Genomic DNA, 23,122 nt, shown 5'->3' with positions numbered 1-23,122 from the left:
GACTACTGAAATGAGGTTTGATGACCATTCAGTTTAATTCATACAAAACAGGTGGTGCTTTTGTAGCACAAATCACACATTGGTGGCTGGAAGTATTCTTTTCTTTGAATGTTGTTTGTTTTTTATTCAGGTGTGAAAAGTGGATGAATGACATCGTAGCATTCATGTCTGTAGTTCTTTTAGTTTTAACATAATGTTGAGGGAAGTAGAAGTGTCAAAAGAGGATGAACAAGTTTGGAAATCATCCAAGCCTTCATCAAACTCCTATTTCTGTCCTTAGGGATGTCAAGACCTGAGATATCCTTAGCCAACTAGGTCTGAAAACAGAACAGTTCCTTTGTGGTCTCAGAGCATCCGTTAACAAGACCCTCCGTCCCTCACCTGTGTGATGCCATGTGTCTTTCAGATGATTTCGGTGGAGAGGGTGATGGAATATACAGACCTGGAGAAGGAAGCACCTTGGGAATCCCTGAAACGCCCACCGCTGACCTGGCCCCACGAAGGAGTGATTGTCTTTGACAACGTCAACTTCATGTACAGTTTTGACGGGCCTGTGGTCCTGAAGCACCTGACGGCACTGATTAAAGCAAGAGAAAAGGTTTGTTCAAACTATCTTACCTCTTTAAAATGTCAACCAAAGATTGAGCAGTGCACCTGCTTCTTGGCTTCCTCGTATGCCAATTACATTGGCGACTATAGGTAAATCTTTCCTGGAAACTGACCGTGAATGTGAACACCAACATTTCTTTCCACGTGGTGTGCACTGCCTCGTGCTGGGTGCTGAGCCCTGGGCCCCAAGGTTGGACCTTCACCTGACCCAGGATATTTGATCCAACATCTAATCATTCATTCCTGAGGTCTTGCAGTGAACGAAGGGCCTGGAAGTCAACCCTGGCCCTCCAATATCTAGTTCCTATTGATTCTGAGTTCTTTGTATTTTTCGGATCCTTCTCCTCTTTCCTCCCCAGGGTGGCCTTCAGTTCCAGCCCTCCTCTGTCCCTCGGCCCATTCCGTAGACCTGGACTCCTTTAACCCCCCTCGATCCCTTGCTGTCGTTCCCCTGCCCTCCCCCCAGCAGACTGCTTCTCTCTAAGACACCCATCTGGATGATCCTTATGGGCCCCCTGCCAGCTCCTGGCCTGGGGGAGCCACTGCTGGAACCGCAGCAAGGCCCCCAGGTCCTCTCCAGCGGGGGCTGTATGGTCAGCATGCAGCACCAGGGAAGAGTTTGGAATCCGTGACCCAGTCAGGACTCAGGAACCAGAGCCCCCCACTGGAGGCAGTAAAGGCCCAGAGTCTCACTCAGTGTGCACGAAAGGAAACCCAAGGGCACCAGGGATGATTTCATGTGGGGGACTGGCAGGAGGTGTGTGACCTGGCCCTGCCAGTGTCTGAGCCACAGGCGTGGCTTCTCTTAAAGAAGTGGCTAAAGCAGAACAGACGGGGCTGCAGAAAGCTCTCTCCCACCTACCCCTTGGGCCTCAATTCGTAATGAACGTTCACACCCTGAGCTCGAGTAGCGTATAGGTTCTCCTGAAGCATCCAGTCCCCCTGGCTCCTGGACCTCAGCAACCCTCTCCTTCCAGTATCAGGCTGGTGAACGCCCCTGTTTTCAGAGTCAACTCTAACGCATCTGCTTCTGAGAGACCCTCAGCTCCACCACAGCACATTGTATATTCTTTTAAGATAACATTTATAGTACACACGTGTTCATAGAGGGATTTGTCACAGTAGCCAAAAGTCGGAAGCAACCTAAGTGTCTATCAAGGCTTTAAATGGATACACAAAATGTGGTAGATCCATAGAATGGAATACTATTCAGCCTTCAAAATGAAGGAAATTTTTACCTGTGGAAGAGCCTTGAGGACATTATGCTAAATGAAATAAGCCAGGCACAAAAGAACAAATGCTGTATGATTCTGCTTTTATCAGCTTAGGAGAATAGTCAGATTCATAGAGACAGAAAGCAGACTGGTAATAGCCAGGAGCTGGGAGGAGAGGTGAGTGGGGAGTTAGTGTTTAATGGGTGCAGAGCGCTTTTTTTGTTTGTTTTTTGGGGGGTTTTTTTTGCAAGGCAAAAAGAATTCTGGAGATTGGTTGTACAACAATGTAAGTATACTTAACACTACGGAACTGTACCCTTAAAAAAATGGTTACGTTGAGCCCTGGTGTGGCTCAAAGGATTGAGTGCCAGCCTGCAAAACAAAGGGTCACCAGTTCGATTCCCAGGCACATGCCTGGGTTGCAGACCAGGTCCCCAGTAGGGGTGTGCAAGAGGAAACCATAATGATGTTTCTCTCTCTCTCTCTCTCTCTCTTTCTCCCTCCCTTCCCCTATTTAAAAATAAATAAATGAAGTCTTTAAAAAAGTTTATGTCAGTAAACTTTATGTTCTGTGCGTTTTACCACAGTTGAGACATAAAAGATAGCACTTATGCCATGCTCTGTCATTTGGGGTCTGGGCTCCCAGGACACCGAGGCTTCTGGAGGTCAGGGAGCATCTTATCCTCATCTGTGTCCCCCAGGAAATGGCATTCCGTGGGGCACACGGTGGGTGCTGAGGGACCGCTGGCTGGGAGGGTGAGTGATGCACAGGTGTGGGGCGACCCGCAGCCAAACAGACGCTCGAGCCGGCTCCTGTAAACAACGCATTACCTGGATGTGTTAAACGCTCTAAGAACTGCTCTTTCAAGCTCTCCCTCCACCACAGACCCATTTAGTGGACTATAGCCATAATTTAATGAATGATACCCCTGTGACATGAAAGAATCAGCGTTCAACTTAATGCCCTAATGATACCCAGGGAGCAGCGTTAGCGAGTCACGTGGTGCAAGCTGGCTCCTCATTATTCCCAGGTTTATTGTAGGTGGGGAAGAGGGGAGGGTGCTGTGTCGGGAAAACGGTAGCTGCGGCTGGGACCCTGTCGCTCCAAGCTGCGTCAGGGAGGTTTGCCTGCTGGCAGACGACGGGCCCGTCAAGTTTCCCCGGGCCAGACATAATTCCGTTAATTTGCCCATGTCTTAAATTTCCCCCAGAACCCGACACTATGAATTATCTGAGAAGCTCAGCGGTAGGACTCAGAGACTTAACAGGTTTGAATTCTTCCATCTGAAAAACAACCCCCAAGGCATAGGATTATCTGAGATTCTAAAATGCTCAGGGGAAAATGGAACCTGGAGACTGAGTTAGAGTAACCCCAAGAACTTGACTTTGATTGGTGTCGAGGGCCAACTCACTGCATCACCTTTGGCCCCATTTGTGTATTTGGAGATTGTACCCAGCGGGTGTAGCCATGGCGTGATCTCACTCTGCCCGTGAAAACCCCAGGTTTCATCCCCCCCACGCCTGTGCCAGCCCCGTTATTCCAGATCTCCCCTTCTGTCAGGCATTTGACTGCGAGAGGCTATTGCAGGGGACATGGGAATGTGTCAACACAGCAGAATGGGGCTTCATTAAACTCTTTCACTTATTTCCTCTGCTGTCCAGATCCCTGGAAGTTGTAGTAAACAAGACAATCTAATAAGCACTAAGCGGGATTCTAATTCATAGAAGAAATAGCAAGGGAAATAAAGAACCCAAATGAGGCAAATTGCACCTTAGGCCTTCCTGGTTAGATTCTGAACACTGGCTGCATTTTTCATTTAGATGATTTTGTGGTTGATTTGATCATTTTAGAGAGTACTGAGCCATTTCAAAGCATTTTCCAGCTCTAGAGGTAGATTGATTTTGGTTTATTACTATTTTTTTCTTGCTCAGAGCTATTACTTGGGTAATACATTTTACAGATGTGTACTAGACCTTGCTATAATGTGCAAAAATATGAGTTTCCTACATTTGCTCCTTTTTTACATAATACTTCCTCAAAAACCCGTCCCCTCACTCCCAGATGGTCCCACTTCCCATGCTGCCTTCTTCTTCCTTACGGCTCAGACTCGGCGCCAGAGCCCGCAGCCCCTCCACCCCCTGGGGCTTCTTAGAAATGCAGAATCACAGAGCCACCCCAAGCTTACAGCTCAAAGTCCCATTTGAAAGACCCTCCTGCCCCGCTAAAGTTATAGCCCATGATTTCTATGAAATGTCCTTTGGCAGTTTGAAGTTAAGCTCCTGGATTACCCCAACCCCTATTGACTGAGCACGATGCTCTAGAAAGGTCTATGTCACTTAACCACCCTACTGATTGATTTACTTGTATAGTCTGCACATTGGGGGTTTACGTTATAATCTGATTCTGTGTGGTTCCGAGTTGATGCATTTATTTGCATCCTTTCAGTAGGGTCTGTCTTCGGCTCAGGCAGTTTTGTATCCTGCTGTCGGGCCTTCCCCGAACCAGCCTCCTGCCGAGACCAGAGGTATTCCATGGTGGGCCGGGCCCCGCCTGGGCCCGAGGCACAGACAGCCAGGCGGAGCAGTATCACTTGAGGCTCTTTCAAAAGTTAGCCTCCCTGCCTCAAGCGGGCACTGTGTGGAACACAGGGTGCTATTTCCTGGCTGCCGTGTGCACGAGTCGCTGCAGTTCTCTCTCCCAGCCCCGGACATGGGTGCCTGTTCTCCCTGCTGACAGGCAGCCCACCCAACCTCGGGTACCCTGTCTGCTCGGAGATGTCTGTTCTTTTGTCCCACCCACCACATTTCACTCACCCATGTCTACCTCATGCTTTCACTCTCTGGCCATAGGATCCATATGGCGGGCCATTTCCTTTAACCCGCACCTCTCCCTCACTTTATCTCTTCTATCTAAACAGAAGGGCACAAGGCGCCAGGCCATGCAGTGACAAGGAGGCCGTGAGCAAGTGGACAAGAGGCAGACAGCCCTGGATTTGCTTCCTGCCGCTTCTAAGCTCTGTTATCTCAGGCCGGTTAATCAATCTTCCTAAGCCCCTATCTTCTCTCTTGCAAAATGGAAGTGATAGGACCTGGCCTCCGGGGCTGTTGTTCCACTTCAACAAAATAAGGCCCATCAGGCACCTGCCGGCAGTGAGGGCAGCGCAGAGTAAACTCTTGGACAGACAGAGCTGCCCTTATCACAGCGTGAACTGGGCGTCACCTCCTCCACTGACTGCCCCCGACAAGGAGGGGTTGGCCCTTTGCAGTTGCACTTGTGGTGACGGGATCCATCTGCCGTGGGAGTCTTTTCTGTTCTGCATAGTGTGTACTTAGACACTATGGTAGCAGGTTTTCCATGAATCTCTCCAGCTGGAGGTAGACTCCTTCACCCTCAGTGAAATGCCTCATTTGGGCAGGATACCACGAGTAATACCTGTCCCGCAAAGGGGACCCAATACGGGTCCTGCTGTCACACATCCCATCCAGCAGAGGGAACAAGGCAGTGCAAAAATGGCTACTGTGGCCCTGGCTGGTGTGGCTCAGTGGATTGAGTGCCGGCCTGCGAACCAGAATGGGCGTCGGTTTGAGTCCCAGTCAGGGCCTGGGTCTGGGTTGCAGGCAGGTCACCAGCTGGGGGCGTGTGAGAGGCAGCTAATCTATGTTTCTCCTCACACATTGATGTTTCTCTCCCTCTCTTTCTGCCTCCCTTTCCCTATCTCTGAAAATAAATTAAAAAATCACAAAAAAATAAATAGTCCCTACTCTTGAGTTTTAAAAAAGTTGTTACAATGTAAGGTAGAAGGAGGTCACAGTTTTTGTTGAAGTTTGGAAGGAGATGACATCCATTAGGGGACAGGCAGAATGTTTCCAAGAAATTGGGCCTTTGAGATGGAATTTGTGCCATGTGCTCAGGATTTCAGGGGCTGGAAATACACGTGAAAGCCATTCCAGGGGGTGGGACCAGCATGTGCAAAGGCCTTGGTGCCCTGGTTCGGTGAAAGGACTGGGCACCTGCAGTCTTCGGGGAGATGGCCTGCCAGGTATGTAACACCCAGTTCCCCTTTTAATCCTCGCCACCGCCTGGTAATCCCAAGGCAGCTGACTAAGGATGGAGTGGTTAGTTGGGACAGTTTTGTAGAAAAGATGTCGCCGTGGCACAGACAAGCACAGAAGGGCCCCTGGGTAGTTTAGCCCAAGAAGCCAGGGTACATGGGCCATAGTCGGGAGATGCGAGAGGCAGGAAGCTGTTATCTGTTGTGCACTCCTAGCAGGATGCAAGGGGAAAGGTGATTCCACTCTTCAAAATGAAGCTAATGGTGATTAAAACAAAACTGTAACACGCAGGTTTGTGAACACGCGGGGAAATGGGTAGGAGTGGAAATGGATGTCCTATTTCTGGAAGGTAGTTTGGCAGTACTTAATGGCCTCCTTTGAAAATGTTCACACCTGTTTTTCAGCAATTCCACATCTAAGAATGTATCTTAAGGAAATAATGAAGGTTGTTTGCCAAGATTTAACCTAAGGATACTTAACACAGTTATTCATAATAATAAAGTATCTACAAGTAGGGGATTTGATGACTAAATGATCACATACTGTACTATTATATAGCCATTAAAATAAGTGTTATGAAATGGTAAACAAAAGCAGGTTAAAATAGTATATTCCTATTAATCCCATTTTATTTAACTATGTGAGCTAGTATCCTAAAGAACTCACACACACAAGTCCAGAAAGAAAATACATCAACATCTTAAGAATGGCTTTATCAGAGTGCCGCGGTTACTGCTAGCATTCATTTCCTTTCCAATTTACTTGAAGTGAATATGATTAAGAAAAGGGATGGTTTTATTTTGTTAGTTTTTCTATTAATGGTCATGCAGCCTTGCACACAGGCAATGACCAGGCGTTATAATGAGGGAATTGGGGTCATGAAACACTGCAGAAGTAGAATCTTCAGGGTCATGCCGGAGTGGGAAAAAGCTAGAAATGGGGTGACTGTTTGGAGCCCATGAGCCTGGAAAAGAAGCCAGGAGATTAAGGTGGGGAAGTGTGGAGAAGGGCCTGTAGTTGTGAGTGGGGCTTTGGGTGTCGGTCACGTTGAATTAGACACATGAAGGGAGACTCAGCGGCAAACATCCACCTCACAGGTGTGGTCATCAGAGACCAGCCTTGGCCCAACTGGGAAAACACAGAGAGGCAGTTGCCTAGCAGCTAAAATAAGACTCTCTCCCAGGTATCTCTTTGGTGTTCATGAATGAAGACTTACTGATGTCACTGACGTTCTCCATGGGCATTTGACAAAACCCACTGGGGACCTGTGACAGACTCAGGCTTAGTTTTGGTGACCGAACAGCAGAGAGAAATAGAGGCAGGCTTTCTTTTTTCTCACTGTCCCCACCTGAGTTTGGTGCTCAGGGTCCTGTGGTCGTGAGCAGCGCGGAGTGCTCCCTGCCAGGTCTTGGCCGGTCACCACGAAACTACAGATGTTGCAGTTTGAACCCATGGGTCAGCTCCGGGTGCACTGACAGGTAGCGCAGGGGCCCGGGCACATTCTTGGGGGCGTGGTCCCTTGCCTGCAAGCTGCTTTACATACGAGAACAGCAGGAGTATTGGGTCGGCCCAAAGGTTCGTTTGTTTTTTTTCTGTAAGGTGGCTCCAGTAGCGCTCCGTAGTCTTTTAACTTCATTCGAAACAGTTTTGTTAGATTGTATTGTGACAGCCGTCATATCAGCGTGCATTAAAAAAAACGCTTATCAAAACTGGTGAATTTTTATGCAGCCATTTTAATATTGGAAAGGGAAGAGAGTACACAATATTTTGGGCATATTGTGCTTTATTATTTCAAGGAAGGTAAAAATGCAACTGAAATGCAAAAAAAAAAAACAAACCCATATTTGTACAGTGTATGGAAAGGTGCCATGAGTGATCAAGTGGGTCAAAGGTGGTTTGTGAAGTTTCATTCTAGAAAATTCTCATTGGACGATGCTCCACGGTCTGGTAGATCAGTTGAAATTGATAGCAATCAAATCAACACATTAACTGAGAACAATCAACATCATACCATGCAGGAGATAGCCAACATACTCAAAATATCCAAATCAATAAAGTTATTGGTGAAAATGAAAAATGTGCCTTCTATTTTATGGAAGAAACTAAATGGACTTTTTGACCCACTCAATGCCCCGGAAAGCACCCGACCCTTGCACGAAGAGAGTGCTTCGTGAACTTCCTTCTCAGAGTCAGCTTCTCGGGGGACCACCCAGGGACAGGAAGTGGGAACTCGGCTGAGGAGACATACATAAGTTTGGGAAAGAAGGGTGATGTCGTACCTTGGATGTTCTATTCAGCACAGCCCGAGGCAGGTCCATTTCCTCCGAGTGAGGGAGGCGTGCTGACCTTCGCAGTGCGGTAGCGTTAGAGGAGAATCAAAAAGAGCTTACCTACTGTTCCAGCAGCAGGTAAAGGGCTGAGTCAGTTCTGACGTATCCTTTGGACAGAAAACCTGATCAAGAAAAGGATGCATCGACATAGGAAAACTGTGGTTTAGTGAGAGTGAGGAAACTCAAGTCTATGGAAGAGGTTTGAACGTGGCCTAGAAAAGCCACCCTGGAGACAGGGAGCTTCCTGGGGTCTTCCTAGCCTGACGGCCCCAGTCAGCTAGTCATGTGACTAGCCAGTAATGTTGACATGGAAGCAGTGGTGAAGAAGAAAAAGCAAAATGAATGCAGTCACAAAAGCAGTATCATCAAGGGAGAGAGTCTGGTTACAGTGGTTCAGGGCCTAGGTGCCAGAATCAGGGTCTTGGGTTCAAATGCTGGCGACACCATTCAAGAATTGCAGGCGGGCTGACTTTTCTCAGGTGTGCAAAAAAGTGCCATGCAAGGAGTTCTGCTCTCTGAAAGGTCCCAGTTGAAAGCCCTGCTGATGCTATCTTGAAACTGTTAATAATTTCGTCTTTGAACATGTGTTTTGTGAAGGTTGATGGGACAATGGAACGTGCGTGGGAGCAGAGAGAACAGGCAGATGTGCGTGTCCCTCACTGCTTGCTGCCCCACTTGCATAGAGAGAAAGATAAATTCTGTTCTGAAATGCTATTACTGATTTTGCAGATTAAGCTTTACATCTTTGGAGGTATTCGAATGAGAAAATATATATAGTTCCCACCATGTCATCAGTGCTCAGAAAGGCTTAGTTCTTCTGTGTTGGAAGCGCTGAGTTTTGGAAATCTACTGAATTAATTCCCCGATGAGTGAAAGCAGGTCTTATGCCCCCTTACTGATTCTAGATTCCTAATAGAGATCTCATCTCTTGGGGAATCTCCCACCAGGGAATTTTCAGTTGGGCAAGCTCATTGGTTAAAAAAAAGCCCATTTCTGCATACAGGTGTAAATGCACACCGCAAAAAACCTGGTTTTACGGTGCTGTTCCATTCCCGACCAGCATCTTACATGCATTCTATTGATGCTTTGATCTTATTGTCAGCACATGTAATTTCTCTCTGCTTTAGTTTTAACAACGAGACTGATACTTGACACGTTTCTTTCCCAAGGAGAAACTTACAACTATTCATTGGTTTGTGAAATGCCCTTTGAACGGCTCAGATGAAAGGCCTCATACAAATAGCAAGCGTTATTTACATTGTTGTTGTTGATTCCATTATGTGTATTTTGGCTACTCACTGTCTTCTAAGACACAGAGACCTACATTTTAGAAGTTTAAGATGAATCCTTTCAAGGCAGAATATAACCAGACTTTTAACATCCAGGAATGATTTAGTTTCTTTATCAGACAACAATTCCTCTGAAAAAGCTCAAACTCTGGGAAAATGAATACTTGTTTATGTATAACACTTCTGACTTGACCTGTGGACATATCAATAAAATTACCCAAGAAATGTCAAGGTTCACAATTTCCAGACACAGGAATGAAGCTAATTTAAAAGCCGACTTCTCACTGACCACATACAAGACTGCTGGCTCCTCACTGCCAGGAGATTGATTCTCTTGTTTTTAAGTTTTCTTTAGACAGAGGGAATTTTAACCAGGGGCAGTTCCCCTCACCCCCCTCACTCTCCACCCCCACCCCAGGGACATTTGTCAGCATCTGACACTTCTAGTTATCACAGTTCGGGGGTGCTGTTGGCACCTAGGAGATAGAACCCTGGGAGACTGGCAAACACTGTACGGTGCAGAGAACGGCCCCTACAGACACACAACAAGCAGTTATCTGGCCCAAAATAGCAACAGCGTCAAAGCTGAGAAACTCTGACTGCACTGAGCAAAGAATGTCTTTCATTCCTCCTCGACAGCCGAGGCGGCTCCTAGGTCTGTGGGGTATTGTGTTTTCTTAGTCTCTCCTGGGTCTCTTTACAGGTTGGCATCGTGGGAAGAACAGGAGCTGGAAAGAGCTCCCTCATCTCAGCCCTTTTTAGACTGTCAGAACCCGAAGGTAAAATTTGGATCGATAAGATCTTGACAACCGAAATTGGACTTCACGATTTAAGGAAGAAAATGTCAATCATACCTCAGGTATGCAAGTCAGAGCATTCTCCCCTGTTCTTTTTATAAGGGCACCTGAGTTTGATTGCTTTTAATTTTATTGCTTTTTAAGACCAAATTAAAGAGGCGAGCCATGCCTCCCAGCAGAGCGGATTTTGAACCACAGGTATTCTCAACAGAGACTTTGGTCAGATGCCAGGTGTCGTTGGTGTCTTCGTTCATTTGTTGTTGGGTTGTGTGTGTGTGTGTGTGTGTGTGTGTGCGCGCGCAAGAGAAGAGAAGCAGATTTAATAACCTACGTACATAGATTTCTGGACTCAAACTTCCCCAAGTACCCAGGTTTATCCACTGATAAACACAGAATTCTGAGAGCAAAATGGTAAATGGTTTGTGTAGCACTTGAGAGATTTCTATAGGAAAACATGGTTTTTAAGCGACTTAACGATGGAATTTCGGACTTTCGGAACTCTCACCATGAGTAAGGGACACAGACCAGGGAGGTAGCACAGAACAGTGAGGCAGGGTACGAGACAAGGAATCCCATCTCTCCAATACAAGGTCGCTAGCAACACCAACACCAAGAGCTGTTATTGGGGCAAAATAGGTAAGTGCGTGCGGACTACCGCACGTGCCGTGACGGTGCGGGCTGAAGTGACCATCTGTTCCAGGGCCCTGATTTTATTTTATTTTCTTCTGCTGCTTATAGAAGTATGACTTCCAGGGAGTGTTCTGGAGACTGGGTGAGAGGCCCAAGAAGGTTCGTGCACTCAACATAAATTCAGAAAACATGGCCCCGGCCAGGTGGTTCAGTTGGTTGGAGTGTTGTCCTGTCGAACCAGAAAAGGTTGCGGGTTCAATCCCTGGTCAGGGCACACATATATAGAAGGCAACCAATCAGTGTTTCCCTCTCTCTCCCTCTTTCTCTTTCTAAAAATCAATTAAAATGTCCTGGAGTGAGGATTTAAAAAAATTCAGAAAATATTTGTGGAGCAATTACCATCCTCCAGGCTACAGAGCCAAGGGCAATAGAGGCCCTCTGCCCCCTGGCCCGAGCCCTCACCTCGTCCAGCCCGCTCTCTGCTTTGACACTCACACACATTCAGCTCCACACTTGCTCATTTTTAAAAAAAAATTTAGGGTTTTTTTTTTTGTTTTGTCTTATGCTCTATCATCATCTGGCCATCAAGGGAAGCTGAGAAAAAACACACACCCTCTGGAGACAAGAAACCCAGAGAGAAGATGAGGCAAGTGTGGCTATGATGAGGCCTTAAACGCCCGTTGATGTGTAAGCACACGGGACAGACATGGTGTCCAAAGACGAGGAGGACGGAGACGTGTATCTCAGGACAGAATATAGCGACTGCTCCCTACCGCTGACTCTAAATTGGTTGGAATCACTCTTGGTAATTTTGAAATTGTCGTATTCCTTCCAGAAGAGCAGTCAGATGCCAACTCACAGCCATGAGGTTGACTAGTATAAACAAACAAACAAACAGATAGAAAATAACAAGTGTTGGAAATGCTGTAGACAAATTGGAAGCCTTGTGCATGGCTGGTGGGAATGTAAAGTGGTCCAGCCACTGCGGAAAGCCAGATGGATGCTCCTCAAACAATTAAAAATAGACTTACCATATGATCTGGCAATTCCGCTTCTGCGTATAAACCCCAAAGGATTGAGAGCAGGGTCTCGAAGAGATAGCTGAACATCCACACTTTGTGATAGCAAAAACCGGCAGCTTTCCGCCTGCTCACGGATGGATGAATGGATAGACAAGATGTGGGCCATCCATCCATGCCATGGGGTGTGATTCACCTTTGAGAAGGAGGGAAATTTGGGCACAAGCTACACTATGGATGGGCCTCGAGGACATTATGATAAGTGCCGGTCACCAAGGAGTAGCACCGTATGAGTCCACTTCTCTGAGAGACGTAGAGTGGTCCAATTCAAGAGACAGGGAGGACTGTGGTGGCCAGGGGCTCGGAGAAGGGGGGCTGTTTGAGGTTACAGTGTTGGTTGTGCTGGTGGGAGGGGCTCGGTGCCTGAGGGTGGTGACGGCTGTACAGCAGAGTGAGTGCGTTTAACCCTTCCAAACTGTCCACTTCAAGTGGTGAAGTTGAGTGCATTTTATGTGTATTTTGGCAGAGTTTTTAGAAATTGTTTTAAAGATGTCCCTTTCGGGAAAAACGGAAAGAAATCTTCGCACATAAAATTCTTCTATTGAAAGAGTCCCCCTGCTCTCAGATTCATGGCTTAGTGATTTCAGAGTGAGATATGAATTTGAATTCCCATGTTTTATACTTTGGTTGTACCTGTCCCTGAAGTGGGCCAAAGAGCTTGACTTAGCAGAACAATGGGCGTGTCCAGAAAGTGCTTTCATACCCTTGGATGAAAGGATTTAGCAACGTGTCCTGTGTTCCTTTTAATGCTTCTTCATAAGAAATGGTGTTAGGCTTGTACACATAAAAGAACTATGTAAATAAAGAAATAATGTTCGATGACTCTTGGCTCTTCCAGTGATGTTTTGGAAGCACATCTGAGCAACAACTAAATATCACCCAGGTTTGGTTCCGTTCCATCGGTTCCCACCCTACTTTTGAGCGTCCTCTCTCCACGTTCTCCAGAGCCTGGGCTTTCGAAACACTGTGGAGCTTTGTATCCATGCAGATAACGATCGCCAGCCATTGTAAACACAGAACCTTTTTTTTTCCTTTTCACTTTATATGCCTTTGCCTCCAGGGCTTGGTGTTTGTTGATTAAAGAGAGAGAGAGAGTCAGGAGAGACTGCAGTGTGTACAGGGTCCCAGAATATCACCCAGGAGACAGCCAGGGGTAGAAACTTCTAGAGCAGAGACTGAGTGTCGACACTGTCCGTCTCTGCTTTTTTAGGAGCGCGTGGCCTCAATAAAGCCACATGGCCTCCGAGGTTCACCAGCCCTGGTAATTACCGCCGACGGAGTTGTCGTGAAGAGTGAACTGGATGAGAAAATGATAGGGGCCTTGCATGCGACTCTTAGGGATGGATGCTCAGGAAAGAGTACCTGTGGTTACTAAGGTCTGGGGGCACTGGCCTTTCGTGGCTCTGTAAGTAAAAACAGTAAAACATTCCGGATGGACTTTGCTCTTTAATTTCTACTTATGTTTTTGTGGTCCTGGGTGATTTTTTCATTGATTATCTCTAGCATAAATCAAGTTGTTTATATAAATTTAAAGAGTGAAGCCTAAATAAACAATAAATAAACGAGGGAGAGAGAAGGGAGAGAGGGAGGAAAAGGCATTCTAGGATAAGGAGAAATCTCCAACATCTGCCCCACAGGGAATAACAGATCTGCCACTTGTTTTTGCCTTGTTTTCTGGCAGCCCTCCCACCCTTTCCTGACCACTGCTCCGAAGCCCCTGCCCGTCCTCCGCAGTCCCCCATGGGACCCCTGACATTTTCCCTTCGCTCTCCCTATACCCCCAGCTGTTCCCTGCCTCTCCCTCAGGACGGGCTGGGTCTCTCAGTTTCTTTGCTGTGAGTCTCTGTGCAGTCCCTGGCAAGTCACACAGGTATGAACGATAATTCCCAACACCTGTGGAACCTTGAACACGTTTTAGCCTCCTTCCTAATCTCCGAGACTGGAAAACTGAGGCACAGGGGCCTTAGCCCCCTTTCCAGCTCAGCCGTGGAGCCAGGATTCAAATTTCACGCCGGGAGATTCCCAGCTCCTGCACCTGCCACTCTGCCGGGGACTTAGGGCCCCTGCTGCCTGCGGTCCACAGTGGGACTGCACGGCATCATTCTGTGCGCGTGCACACCCGCACACGGAAACTGAAGTTTCCCGAGATGATACTACCGTGTGCTCTGTACTCCCTTTTCTGTTGTTTTCATTCAAGCTCGTTTATATAAGAGACAGAGTGATGATCACGAGGCACAAAATTGATTTCATGATCAGTTGGCTGCACACGCAGTTTGATAAAGACCGTCCCTCGCTGTCCCTCCATTTGGTTGGGCTCCAGTTTCACTTATGTTCTGGATTCTCACAGCTACCCTGCCAGGGTAGCCCCGTTTTCAGTAAGAGGCTGAGGCTTGGGGAGACGAATCACTTACCCCGACTCGGACACCTAATAAGCAGCAGAGCCCGAACTCGGGACTGTGCAGCTCCCAGTCACCCTGTCTCTACATTTTACCTGACGCTTGTTGAACTGAACGATGCTCTCACCAGACATTTTACCCATTTTTCCTACCACCCTACTCACCAAGAATTCCCCTAAACCAAAACCGAAATGGATATAGAACAGTATTGAAAGCTGTTTCTCCTGGTGCTATGTCCCTCATTTGGACAGTTTGGTGGTTTTGAAAAACTGAATCATTTACTTTGCCCGTAAAACTCAAGTTGCACTCACCACTGAAACAAAGTCAGTTTGGAAATGGGCTTACCCACCACTGCGCCATGGGCTAGCTAGGAAGTGTCAGGAGAAGACACTCAAAATCTTGCCTTGCCAGAGCTAGGAGCCCTCTCCCTTGGCAGTGGCTGACTGGCTGCAGGATGAATAGGAAGCAGTGATGCTTGTGTCTCAAGACCCCTAAGAAGTTCCAAGCAGACTGCGCAAAGGTGGAATGCGGTGTGTTTTCTTGCCTGCAGATTTGGTGAGCTGGGCCCACGTAGTCGTCCCCGGTCCGAGGGCCGGCTGTGGTCTGCGGTCCCGGGCCCGGTGGCGAGCCTTTGTGGTGGTGTCTCTCTTCCAGGCTCATCCCTGTCACTCCTGACTCTACCGTGAACAAGTCAGATCGGGGAGAGGTGGGACAGCAGCAGAGACCCCTGTAGGCAAAGGAGCAGTGCTATGCAGGCAGTGGGGCAAGTCCTGGATGGGACTTTTGAAAACAAACACGGTCCCTAGATGGTTTTTTAAAACAGAACAGGTGGCTGAAATGTAAATGACCCGAAATAGTTAAAATAGCGCTTCCTAAAGAGAACTCCAAGGAGAGCTTATATTCAGGGAGTAGCTTGCTTATCTGAAAGATCTGGAACACATATTTCAAAACTTCTTTGGGTGGGTTCTCCATACCCCGAGCCCCTATCCTATGGGCATGAAGAAAACATTTTCAACTGCAGAGGGATTCCATGGAAATGCAGTATTTTTTACTGTACCCCAAGGGTTGGCACAGATCAGCTGCTAACATCTTTATGTGATTAAACAGATTGATTTCTTTTAAAATATTCATTAAACTTTTGAAATCAAAGCAGAAGCGAGGTGTTTTGAACAGCCCACCGTGCTCTTGTGGTCTCTCCCTTGCCTGGGCTGTCTTCAGCCAACTGAAAAAGGTTAGCCAGAGCTGTCCCTTTAAGACTTCTTCTTTAATACCCGGTCTTCTCTCCCTCTTTTTTTTTTTTTTTTCCTTGTCGGGAACAAAACTCAAAGAGGGAAGAGGTGGGTATGCTGTTACCAGTAAAGAAATACAACTGGATTCCAGCCTAATGCAGTGGGCCCTTTGTTCCTGACACTGAAGTCTTCATTAAACCCCGTGGAGCTGCTCCCGCAGCCCCTGACCTTTCTGTACCGAAAGAGGACTTTACACGACTTAAATTCTTTTTCCTTTGTTGGCGAACAATGTTCTTTTCTTCTGAATATGGGTGATGATCGGTTCATTCAGAGGCTACAGGATTTAAGAAAAAAAAAAAAAGGAACCCAAGATTCCGTTCTCGAAACTGGGAGATGAGCTGCGCTTAATGAAGGTCCTTGGACTAGAAATGGAAAGGTACCCCAAGGACCGGGAGAAACAGGGCCGGGGCCACTCTGGAGGCCGTACTTCAATAGAGGGCAGTTCCCTGGTTAGGGACCGAGAGGATGGGGGTAAAGTGCTGAGCGTTATCTGCCTCGTTTGTAACCACTTGTCCGTGTTTTTGTCTCGGTCCCGGGTGGTTTTAAGTATCTGAAGGTGAGTGGGTAGGGTTTCTTCTTGGGATAATGAAAGACTTGTCTTCCAGTCGAACGTACAAAAGGTCGAGTAAGACTGTCGTTTTCAGTCATGCAGTTGGGTTGAGGGATTATCAGTTTACTACACTAAATGCTTTGATTCAGAGTGGCCATTTTGGGGTCACACACCTAATAGGAACTTGTGTTGGTAACAAAGGAAAAAATTACTACTTATTATGGTACAAAGGATAAAAAGAAAAAGAACTGCACTTTAAACCAAGATGAAAAACAGGCTCGATACAAGTGGTCCATTTAAAATATTTCACTGAACAGGAGTATTTGTTTCTCTAACTGTACTGTGCCAGCTAATTCCTGTTAAATGAAGTTTAATTGTGTACCTTCAGAAAAAAAAATACAGTACTTTGGCTAATAAATTTAGTGTATCTTTTCATGAAGGTTGTGGGTCCTCCCATAAATGTCTACACTAAACTATACATCCTGCAAACATTTTTACAACATTTATTTATAAGGTTCGTTTATTAACTTCATTGCTTGGAGGTGGGAACTTTAAATAATATCTGTCTATCAGAAATGATCATTAATTTGACCCTTATCTGTGCTTGCAGTGGTGTCTACTGTGAGTGTTTTTATTTCCTTTGGAAGATAATATAATAATTTCTTATTTGGCAAGCGGGTGGAAGTAGAATTGGTAGGAACCAGAACGAACACTGTGTGTAAAACGCGTCGTAAGCAGACTTTGTTAACAAATTGCCTGTTGGTGTTAAAGAAAAGTAGAGCTTTAATCAGTGTTGTGATAGACCATTCTTCTTATGTAACAAATTTGGATTGAAACTTCACTCATTTGGAAATATATATATATATGTGGCATGTCTTAGTAAGGAGAAATATTCTTATTTACTGAACTATTTTCTCCTTTGGGGCTTTGGGGGCATATTGACCACTTTATCAATTTTGTGCAAATCAGATGCCCTCTGTAAGGTCTCTTTTACTTTGGGATTTTGCTTAGGGATACATGCTTTTTGCTGGCGCTCCATCGGTCTTCTGCCTTTGTTTTCCCCTCCTCGGTCTTGGAGCAGAGACCACAGGGAAAGGAGAGGGTGTCGGGGCTCTCTGAGTGGCATTTCTTCTTCACAGCTAGAGAAGAGTCTACCTTCTCAGTTCTTCAGGCTTTTGAGATGTGACAGGACCAGTCCAGCGCCGAGGCCAGGCCAGGGTCTGCGGCCAGCCGTCCCCCTGGGTCCGGCACTGGTGGGAAAGAGCCGTCTCCTCTTGTTCGCATAGCTCGGCATCTCGCCCTTCTACCACCTTCAGGGAAGGCAGCCAGCCGGGCTCTGTTTCCTGCCCGTGTTCTCACAGTTTGCGTCACTACAGCCTCCTGGAAGGAACGTAAGCAGCCTTCCTGAGCTCCAGGGCAGGATTCTCTCCGGAAATCCAGAAGGAGGCCTGTATTTCAGGAGTAATTGAGCCGAGGTTTCTCCCAAAGCAGATGAATGGGGAGAGCATTGGAAACGAAAACAATTTCCGTGGGACGTGCGGCACACTGGGTTTCGGGTTTTCCAGCTCTTGCAGTCAGTAACGAGGTTCTGAGAGTCTCGTAACCCTGATGCCCAGACAAGGTGACACGGGGATTAGCGGGTGCAACTCAGAGGCAATCCCCTCGCGAATAGAGCTGCCAGTGGCCCCATTAATTGATGTGCTCTTTGGATGAAAAACAGGTTGTCCTATTCGAATATGTGAAGAGATTCCCAATTCCAGAAGATGATGGAACCAATGGAGAAAATGCCCTAGTTTATTCTTCAGGGCAAAGATGCACACTTTTAACAGTTTCGCTTTGAGGCACAAATTTCGATTAGTCATGCTCTTGGTATTTTTTCAGTATCACACCAGGACTGATGATTAATTTTTATAGTTCTCTTGCTATGAACGTCCTCAAATAATTATACCTTTGTTTTTTTCCCCTGTTTGAACAAATATCACTACCAGAAAGGCATTATTGAAAATCAGACTTCCATTTTTCCTTTTCTTCTTAAGAGGACACACTTCAGCGGTTTCTTTTGTTGGTGCTCAGTGGTCCAGATGATATTTTGGGGCTGTGCTCTCTACAGTGGGAAATGATCGGTAATAGAGAGAGTGTTCTGTAAATAAGCATTCGCAACCTTGTAACTTGTGATTATAGTGACTCTTGGTCTTCTGAATTTTCATTTGGTTCTGAAAGTTAGCATTGGCGTCGATGGGAGAGAGCCTGCAGTAATTAAGTTCCCTGTTTTTGCTGTGTTTAGGAGCCTGTTTTATTCACTGGAACAATGAGGAAAAATCTGGATCCTTTTAATGAGCACACGGATGAGGAGCTGTGGAATGCCTTAAAAGAGGTAATTTGTAAAATGTGATTAACTCGTTAGTGCCAGTATACATGAAATCACCAGCATTTGCAGGTAACGGGGGGGGGGGGTTGGTTTAATTGACTTTGTTCACCACCGAGGAGAACATCGGCAACACGGATGCACATATAACGTGTGTAGCGATGATGAAGAAAACCAGAGCTACAGCAGCTCATGTTTTCATTTTAACTATTTTCCTGGAACCCAAAACAACTAGAAACGTTATCTCGCCCACTGCAGAGCGCTAAACTAGAAGTCACAGTTATGGGTTCAGCTTCTACCAGTGACCTGGTGGCTGCCATTCTAGTTTTTCATTATTGACTAAGAGATAAACGAGGCCATGCCAACAAAATACCTGGGAGTTTTATCAGAAAGTGTGTACAAAGGGAAATTATTCAGTTAGCATGTGGCAATAATTATTTGTTAGCAAACATGTTTTCATGCTGCAGAGCAAGTGCGGATAACAGAACCTGGAGCTTTCGCTGTTTTCATACCAGTGATATTCGTGTCCAGAGTGTCTGCTTTTATTAGGACAGTTGTCCTTTGGACCACTTCTCTGAATTTCCTTTCCCTGCAGACAATGATTTTGACTGTTATGGTGGTGTTGGTATGTAGTTTTTTGTTGTTGTTTTTGTTTGTTTGTTTGGTTTTTTGCTCAGAGGATTTTTACTTACATTGCGATATATTTTCAAAGCCACATTAGGTCATTTCAAATACTTATATACAACTTTCATCAGCATCTTTATTCAGCTTATTAAATTTTTCTTGATGATAGCCGATTAAACATTTGACACGTTTAAATGCACTTCACTTTTTTTGTTGTTTTTTGTAATTCTGCTGGTTACATATCAGGTATAAGTGAGAACTTCTTTGGAAGTTTTATGGGAAGTGGATGATGCTGAGTGGCATTTAATAGAACCCAAAGCAAGATCATTAAAACATTGAAAAATCGTTTAGTCCTGTTTCCACTGGGCTGTTGTGTTGTATCCTTTAATACTAATTACTCTGCGTATTCGCCCCAGTTCTCCCAGCAGTGGATTCCAAGTTCTGGGCGGCAGAAGCCACATCCAGGCTTCCGACCCACAGACAGACCCCTCCTCCCTCAGGGCACCCAGTCAGTCTTTGCTTTTAAAAGGTGAACACTTGATAAACACCTACTGAGTGTTCGTTAACATTCTCTTCGCTTCAGAGAAGTGGGGCTCATTTCTTTAAAAAAGCAAAACACAACAAAGACACCCAAGGCCCAGCCGTCAGTTGCTCGCATGGTGGTGGTTTTGAACCTGCGTGTTTGCCCTCTGGTGCCCGCCTCCCGGGGATGGCTCTGAAACCTTTACTTTAAAGATGAGGTTTGACTGTGAGCAAGTCTATCTGGACGCCCGACAATTTCCTGCCAGTAATTCTGGTTTCTGAAGGCAAGTCGGCACTCAGTCTTCCCGCACCCACCCTGCTCTCTGGCACCGGTCGGGATCTTCCTTTCCTAAGTCGGGCTGACCTGACCCCTTTGCTTTCTCCTGCGGGAACCGCAGGGCACCTGTGGCTCTGCGGAAGGTGGTGAGTGTTCGTTCCTACAGTGAAACTGTAGAAGAAAAGAGGCAGGGAAAGCAGTCACCCGTCACACAGGAAGACAGGTAGGGCGATCACCGCTCTCGCCCTCTCGGGGCCCATTTCATGGTGACATTGTGATATACCTTTAAAAAAAACCAGGGATGACTGGTACATTATTTTTCTCTTTATCTCAGAGCTCAGAATCTCAGATAGTGAAATCATTCTAGAAACACATTGTTCGATAGACAGTGAGGAAATGCTCATTGGCAGACGGATCCTGTCAAAAACTCTCTGAGAGCTTGGCTGTAACTTACTTCCTCTGTAGGAGCCAAATTTAAAACAAAACGTAGTAGCCTCTCAGAACTCCAAAAATGATGAGCTGGTGGAAGTTGTGGGTAGTCCTCAGGCCTGCCTTTGTGGAAGCTACGTTTGGAGTTTTCTGTGAATAGAAGTAAATGCGAGTTCGGTTCACAATTTGAAGCCAGCGGTTGCCGTGTCCTCTAGAATTGACGGTGCGGTGGCAGTGAGACCTGGGAGTGTGAGAGGTCACTCCAGCTCGGTGTTTCTCTGGTGCGTGTTTGTCTGTGGGAGCGTTGGTGTCCTGACTGTTAGAAAATGCACCAAATCTCTCACCAGAAAACATAGAAAGCAGTGAAGTCAGGTTTTAGGGGAACGGAAAACCTCGTCAGCTGGATTGTCAGTGATGCCCAACTGGAGGCCAGAACCTGCACTCATGAGGTTGTCTGCGAGTCAGTAAGAGGGCGCTACCCTTTTCCTCTTTACAAAGTTTAAATAAAAGGAAAAGATGCTTTTTTTCTTTTTAAGTCCTCTGTGTTCTGCCTCCTCCTTCTCCCTTGGTGGAGGTGGACATTCAGAAGGGCGAGAGTTCGACCGATCTTGCCCATCTCACTTGGTTATTTTAATAACTATGCAGAAAATACATTCTCCATTTGGTACTGAAAATTGCCATCTGTAAACTGAAGAAAGTCCCTTAGAAATTAGTGCTGATTGGGGCACCTAAAATGAAATGGCAGCTCTATACATACAGCGTAAGTAGTGGCTAAAGACGAAGCCGCTTATTGGCGAAAGGCCCCAGCATGCAGACATACATATGCAGATAGTCTCAGTGCTGATACAGGCAAAGGAGGAGAATGTAGCAGGCTACAGAGAGGGAGCACACCGCATTACTGACAATAGGCAGTATCTGTTGATCTCTTGCTCTGCATCAAGCACTGTTGTAAACTCAACACGTGCTAATTTTATAGTCTAACATTGTTAGGAAGGTAGCCACCTTTGTTATTATAATATTACAGTATTATTTATAGGTTAGGGAGCTAAAGTAGACAAAGCTCAGGAACGTGCCCAGTTGGCAGAGCCAGGCGAGGCTTGCCCCCAGGCTGTCTGGCCTTCAAGGTCCCAGGGTCTCGTTTTAAAATTTCCAGATCATGGGCAAGTCGAAGGAGTGGGCTAATGAACTCACCTAGGCCCTTCACCTCATTTCACTCGTTGTTAACATTTTGCTACGTTTGCTTTTTTCCTTCTGTATCTATATTTTGCAGAACCATTTGAAAGTAAGTTGTGGAAGTTTTTATTAAATGCCGCAATTCACCCTTTTCTATGCTCACCCCTAAATATATGCCTCATCAGAACAAGGACATTCTCTTACATATACAGTCATCTCTTAGTAAATATTACTTTCTTAGTAATATTACACTATTATCTAATGGTCTCAGATCCTCCAGTTACAACTCCCAGTTACTCAGTTCACTCAGTGTCACTCAGTTCTCTTCTGCTGGTTCCTGAGACGTAAGGATAACCCGAACGTGGGACAACACTAACAAGAGATCCTCACACTGGTGTTAAATGAAAGCAGAGTCTCAGAAAAGTGCTTTCTGGGTCACGTGGCTATTCTTCCTCCCTTAAGAGGCCTCCCTCCGAATCAGGCAGATACGGAGGGCCTGAGAGATGGTCCAGAACCCGGCTAGTGATGAGATGCGATCGGCGTCAGGCAAGGGCGGGATTATTTCTTCATGACCCTGGGGTGCCTTACGAAAGACCAGTTTGCATACGTAAATGCTCCCAGAGTCAGCCCAGCAGGAGGAGCTCGCAAAGGCCTTGCCACTGTCGTGCTTTTGATCAGTTCTTTCACCTGGGGTGCGGGTCTATGAGTATGTGTCATAAAGGGAATACTCGGTAAGTACTCTTCCTTGTAATGGAGGGGGGTCGACGGAGCTGACGTCTTCGTTTTACAGTTCTCGGTAGAAGTCATTGCACCACAATTCACATGTAACAGTTTAGATTTTTGTGCACCCTTCATGCTGATGCCCAATGCCAACACCACATTCAATCCTAACTCAGGGTTTCCATTTGCTGAGACTGGACTTCCATCCTGAACGCAGTGCCAGATCACGGTCCCCAGAAGGGCTTCGGCGTTCGGGATGCTGTGAAAATGTTGCCCACTCACCCTTGCTGTTGGTTGTGTGACATCATCATTCGGTGCCCCTGCCTATTGGCTTTTGCTCAGCAGCCCGCTAATCTCTTAATTTGAAGACCGTTTGCTTTTCTTCATTAACTCTGAAGAATAGCCTGAGTTTGGTGCTTGCTCCGTAAAATTTCCCCCGAACAAATATTCATTGAACTGAGCTGTACTGCCTGGAATAGTTTCACGTTCTCGTCAGTGATTAAGAGGTTTTTTTCCTTTAATTTATAATTACAATTTTTTGGAGCTGGTTTAATATGAATGCCATCTATCCCCATAGTCTGGGGGAAATAAGATGTTATGCTGTGCCCTGTATTTCATTCACTGCCAAACACTTATGAAGTTGAAGTGAGTGCACGTGACTGGTCTAAATAGACGAGACTAAATTTGGGTAAATTCACCAAACAGACTCCATCTTTACTAGTATGTGAAATGCAGTTTGCCAAAGTGTGAATTTGTATTCTTTAAACTTTGAAATC

At 46.2% G+C, this 23,122-nt stretch overlaps 1 protein-coding gene across 1 annotated transcript in view; it reads left to right on the top strand.

The window, feature by feature from the left end:
- The window catches only part of ABCC4 (ATP binding cassette subfamily C member 4), a 212,172-nt gene that overhangs the window by 165,009 nt on the left and 24,041 nt on the right, over positions 1–23,122 (top strand). Inside the window, exons 25-27 of the mRNA XM_037132441.2 lie at positions 407–598; positions 10,199–10,354; positions 18,521–18,610. Of these exons, the coding sequence (XP_036988336.2) occupies positions 407–598; positions 10,199–10,354; positions 18,521–18,610 (438 nt within the window). The remainder of the gene's footprint in view (positions 1–406; positions 599–10,198; positions 10,355–18,520; positions 18,611–23,122) is intronic.

This window comes from Artibeus jamaicensis, unplaced genomic scaffold, assembly GCF_021234435.1.
Source record: "Artibeus jamaicensis isolate MK-2021 breed Jamaican fruit bat unplaced genomic scaffold, CSHL_Jam_final contig_415, whole genome shotgun sequence".
In the NCBI taxonomy this organism is placed as follows: Eukaryota; Metazoa; Chordata; class Mammalia; order Chiroptera; family Phyllostomidae; genus Artibeus; species Artibeus jamaicensis.
This window is presented reverse-complemented; position numbering and strand designations above follow the sequence as displayed.